General features: G+C 36.6%; 1 protein-coding gene across 2 annotated transcripts in view; it reads left to right on the top strand.

Annotated features, from left to right (window-relative positions):
* Positions 1–5795, top strand: part of LOC106876642 (protein phosphatase 1 regulatory subunit 37) — a 67482-nt gene that overhangs the window by 41435 nt on the left and 20252 nt on the right. For both annotated transcript variants that reach the window (XM_014925256.2, XM_014925255.2), the window contains exons 10-11: positions 1145–1311; positions 3556–4612. In XM_014925256.2, the coding sequence (XP_014780742.1) occupies positions 1145–1311; positions 3556–4612 (1224 nt within the window). The remainder of the gene's footprint in view (positions 1–1144; positions 1312–3555; positions 4613–5795) is intronic.

Genomic DNA, 5795 nt, shown 5'->3' with positions numbered 1-5795 from the left:
GCAAACCAGTGGAGATTGTGGCTCGTTGATTTTTGTTGTTGTCACTTAAAGCATGTGGAACCCATGCTCCATATTTCTGAACCTTTCCCATTGAGTGAAGATGCTTCTATATAACAGTGTGGGAGCATTCTATTTTCTCTGCCAGTTCCCTTGTCATTTGACGAGAATTTTCGAGCAAAAGTTGGTTTAATCGCTCTTCATTGAACTCAACTGAATAGCCAGAACAAGGTGCATCCATTTTTGAACTTGGCATACCAGTCACGAGCGGTTCTTTCAGCTATGGCACCCTCTCCATACACAGCACAAATGTTGCAAGCAGCTTTTGCAGCCTTAGAACCTTGATTAAAAGCAAAAAGAAGGAGGTGTCAAAAATGCTTGTTTTTCTTAACTTGACATTCCCTTTTAATGATCTGAAAATAAACAATAATTAACTAAAATTAACTAAAAAACAAAACAAAATAGATTCCAAAATGATTCAAAAATAGAATTCTCAAAAAAAAATAGATTCCAAAATTTAAAAACGCAATAAATTCCAAAATTTAAAAAACGGCGGGAACTTAGTTGCCAACCCAATATTTTGGGTATCATTTCTTCTGCCACTAGAAACCACTTGATGATGACCAGTGTCATTGAGCTCACATCAAGTGGCTTCTAGTGGCAGAGGCCTGAACTACAATGGGCTTGTTCCACAGAGAACATTTCCGGTTCCTTTTGGGTACCCACTTATACACCTTCCTACACACATAATGCTTCAGTTGCTTTAAATTAAACACTCCATCAGGAAATTAGGAAGAGTACACTCCTGATCCAACCAATCCAAGGACTGCATCATGCTCCAGTATCTGCTTTAGCATGGTCTCTATGGCTGGTTGCCCTTCCTAACACCTACTAATTTACTGAGTGTATTGATTGCCTTTTTTTTTTGTGCATAATAAAATGAATTCTACATATCTGAATTTATTGAACCATCAAATCCATGATAATATTAAAAAATTGCATATAGAACACTGGAAACATAGAACGTCGACTTAATGGTTATTAATTTGCTGGTGATTCTTTCTGTTTCATTTATTTCATTAAAAGAACATTATTATCCAACTAAATTGTTGCTTTAATAAAAAGTAATATGTAATTGTGATTCTAGGTGCTGTTGCTCTGGCTGAATATATTGCTGACAGTTCACGCATATTGCATATTGATCTTTGTAAAAATAACATTCGAACAGCTGGTTTGATGGCACTGTCTCTTGCATTAAAAGTCAATCAATCATTAGTGAGACTTGAACTCGACAAAACTACCAAGAAGGAAGTGGTAAGTGTGCTGTATTATTTATTTATTTTGTTACTGTTGTGTTTTTTTGTTTTAAATTAGAGAAGTAGAAATGATTGAGATAACTTATCTGAGATCAGACAGAATAGTTTAGTGTATCTAACTTATCTCATGGTTGTGAGTTCAGTTCCCACTGAACCTGTATCCATTACATCCTGCCAAGGTTGATACTTTAATTCTATTCATCATCTCCAATTCTCATGACAATTATTTTTCAGCTTAGTCAAATGAAATACACGTCTGCTTTATCTTTATTATGTCAAATTATTTCATTATTAATTTACAGAAGCCTTTTCACAGAAATCTATATCCTATATAAGCATGACAATTTGTTCATAAGTTAATAGTGGATATATAAAATTCAGAGCTAAGGATCCTAAACTTAAGTTATCAATATATTCAACTAGGGTTTTGAAATGCAAGTGAATGCTCATTGGGGGAAATTGACTAATGGTTCATGAGCTGTTCCCTTGTGTGTCTGAGGACCTTCGAACATTGGGCCTCACAGAGGCAATGACGGGAGACTGGGACCTTTGGAGATATGCTGTGATTGAGAAGACTCAGGAACTAAAGTGAGATCACAGTCATACATGTCCAGCCCTGTTAAGAATACCCCTGATGCTTTGGGCGATATGATATGCTTGAAAAGACCTGTTGAGTGAAGTAAAACCAATATCGTAGCTGTGGTCAGTGCCCCTTGGGTGAATCCCATGTCAGTGATATGTAAAAAGCACCATCCGAACGTAGTCAGTGCCAGGTCTGCCTGATTGGCTCCTGTGTTAGTGGCACGTAAAAAGCACCATCCAAATGTGATCAATGCCAGGCCTGCCTGACTGGCTCCCGTGCCATTGGTATGTAAAAAGCACCCACTACACACTCAGAGTGGTTGGCGTTAGGAAGGGCATCCAGCTGTAGGAACTTTGTCAGATCAGATTAGAGCCTGGTGTAGCTGCTGGCTCTCCAGACCTCAGTCAAACCGTCCAACCCATGCCAGCATGGAAAACGGATGTTAACCGACGATGATGATGATGATGGTGATGTAGTAGTAGTAGTAGTAGTAGTAGTAGTAGTAGTAGTCATTGTAGTAGTACCTAGCTGTTTAGATTATATCAGACAGACTGGTTATGAAGGTGCTATCTGAGACTACAATCAAGTCAATGACAGTCTGGTGCAATTTACTCACCTGACACTGCCCATCTCATTTTACATGTGATGCAGTAAGCCATACAGTGTATGGTTTACTTTCTAGCAACTTGAGGTCCATTGTAAACAAATACAAGCCACTGGCATTTCTCAGACATAGAAAAGAGCTGCTACCAACAAGTCCATAAATGGTCTTTGTTGTTTGTTGTAGACAGACTTAATATCTGCTTGTGGAAAGTTTCCCTCCAAGGTAAGATTTTGTTTTGTTTTTTTTTGTGGAAGATTATCAGTTGCCCATACGTACAAGTCTCTCCAGTCCATGTTAGTGCTGCCAGGGGAAAGACAAGTGTGATACAGCTTGGAACCAATGTCATCACAGATGTTGCCATCAGATCTTGGACAGCCAGAACACAAGGCTTGCCATCCAGTACTTTAACAATATCACCAAGCCACCACCCTGGATACATTTTTGTCATCCCCAAAAGGATAAAAGGCAAAGTTGACCTCTGCTGGATTTGAACTAAAGACACAGAAATCAGAAGAAATACTACAAAGCCTCTTTGTCCAGTTCTCTGACAACCCTACTAATTCATTACTTTATTTAGAATCTTTACAGCAGTCACTTGTGATAATAAACTGGTATTTTAACCAAAAAAGATTGATCTTTCATTTAGTTAATGTATTTAGAACTAAGCTCTGGGTTTTTGGTCTTTTGTGATTCTTTAAGATCTATACAATTTATCAATTCATCAGCTATACTAGCAACACTTACAAAGTAACTTAAGTTGGCTTGTTGTTTTAATTTATAAATAATAGGTGTATAAAGTGAACTTTGTATATAAACACATTACATTTTTTTCTATTCACTAACAAATTACTTAATTGTGCCTTTTCTCACTTTATTTTTTGTAATTTGACTCTTTGTGGTTACATAATAGTTAAACTGAAACAAACATTAAATATATTCAATAAAATCAAAGTTGATAAATTATTATTCATATTTCAAATGATATAATTAAAAAGAATTCTTGCTTCTAAAATCTCTAAACTTTCGAATTTTTACTATTTGCTGTTTATTTGTAGGCTGTGAAAGATTATGCTAACCAGCAACAACGTCTTCTATCAGATATCAGCAATTACTTAGAACGTAATCATAATGTAGCTGTCAAAAAGGAAAACGAACAACAAAAGAAAGCAGAAGAATTAGCAAAGAAACAAGAAGCAGAAAAGCTTGCTGTACAACAGAAACGGGAGCTGGAAAACTTAGAATCAGCTTACTTCCCAACATGCAACAGAATACGAAGACCTACATTGTTGTTTGCAACAGAGCCTTCTCCTCAGAAAACTTTAGATTCCCCTGCTTTTATTTCAGATGCAGAATTCAGCAATCAAATTAATTCCCCATTAGTTTCTACTGTATCTCCAATGTCTTTTAAAACTATTTCATCTCCACCTGGAGATTTTCTTTTAAGTCCTCAATATTGTGAAAATACAAAAGCAAAAAAAATATTTACTGTTACAAAAGTTGGTGATGTGTCACCATCATTTCAACATTCATCTCCTACTAGCTTACCAACATCTCCAACCACTTTGGGAATATCCTCTCCCACTTCAGTAGATCAAGTCTTGTTAAATTTTGACCCAAACCATTCCTCAAGACAAGTGTACACTAATAAGTTCACTGAAGCATCTGAAATTTGTAAAGAAATTGCTGCTGAAACTATTAGTGGCCTTTTTGGGATAACAGTAAAAGACACAAACAATAAAAATGAGAGCACCAATGGCAAAAACAAAAGTTTTCAAATATTAAGTCCATCTGAAAAATTATTATCACCAAATGTAAAGACTGCAGAGAATTCCTTGTGTGAAAATAGAACTGAAACCTGTACTGATTCAACACAAATTAGTAATAATAATAATGATTCAAATACCAATGTCTCAAATATTAATAACAAAAAAGAATATCTAGGTAATGATAACAATGACAATAGTGACACAAATACTAGGCAAAACAAAACAGATGCAAATAAAACAGTTGATCCTTCTGAGTGTGCTGCGACCAATGACACATTATCAGTTATTAACAACTGTGATAGCAGGAATTCTTCTTCAGATGATGATGATAAGACTCCAGAAATCAGTAAGTTGAATATTCCTTTTTCATTTTCTGAATGTAACATTTTATAGTTTTTAATCACGAAGCGGCTGGGGAATAAGGCATTTAGCTATTGAAGATCAAGTCTACTACAGGCATATTGTTGTTGGAATATGATCAAAAAAAAAAATATCTGCTATCTTTTTTTTTGTTCTGTTTTACTTGTTTCAGTCATTGGACTGCAGTCATGCTGAAGCACCACCTTGAAGGGCTTCATCTAACAAATCTACCCCAGTACTTGCTTTTTAAGTCTGATACTTATTCCATCGGTCTCTTATGCCAAACCACTGAGTTACAATGGCATAAACATATCATCACTCATTGTCAAGCAGTGGTGAGCAACAATTCAAAAATGCACTCACATCCAAAAGGGATTCCATACAGTTTCCATCTACCAAATTCACTTTTAAGAGTGTATGTTTTATGGATACAGCCACACATATAAATAATCCAGCTCAAAAATACTATGGATTACTTGGATGGAGGTGGTAAATGAATTTTATAAATTTGAAAATATAATTTAAGAGTGGAACCAGTAGTAGCATAGTCTTAAGAATGCAATATGAAGTAATATTGTTTGTAGTGTGGATTATATGAAATTTGGGAAGATGTCAGAATGCAACATGGGTAGTGAAGACTGAAGACCTGCTGAGACTTGAAAAAGAGTAAGTTGAAGAATATGTCTGTTGGATTGGATGTACAAAGTGAATATGTGATTCAAGGCTAACCAAATGAAATGGGGAAATATCATGCTAGCATGGAAGGCAGGCGTTAAACGATGATGATGATGATGATATATTAGAAGTGTTTGCTCTTCTGTGAATGTGAGATGGTTGCACTAATATCCTCATCATCATCATCATCGTTTAACGTCCGCTTTCCATGCTGGCATGGGTTGGACGATTTGACTGAGGACTGGTGAAACCAGATGGCAACACCAGGCTCCAATCTAATTTGGCAGAGTTTCTACAGCTGTATGCCCTTCCTAATGCCAACCACTCCGAGAGTGTAGTGGGTGCTTTTACGTGTCACCTGCACGAGGGCCAGTCAGGCGGTACTGGCAATGGCCACGCTCAAAATGGTGTCTTTTATGTGCCACCCGCACAAGAGCCAGTCCAGCGGCACTGGCAACGATCTCGATCGAAAATCCTATGAAGGCCAGTCAGGC

The sequence above is a fragment of the Octopus bimaculoides genome, chromosome 3 (assembly GCF_001194135.2).
Source record: "Octopus bimaculoides isolate UCB-OBI-ISO-001 chromosome 3, ASM119413v2, whole genome shotgun sequence".
In the NCBI taxonomy this organism is placed as follows: domain Eukaryota; kingdom Metazoa; phylum Mollusca; class Cephalopoda; order Octopoda; family Octopodidae; genus Octopus; species Octopus bimaculoides.
Note: the sequence above shows the minus strand (reverse complement) of the source record. Positions and strands in the feature narration are given on the sequence as shown.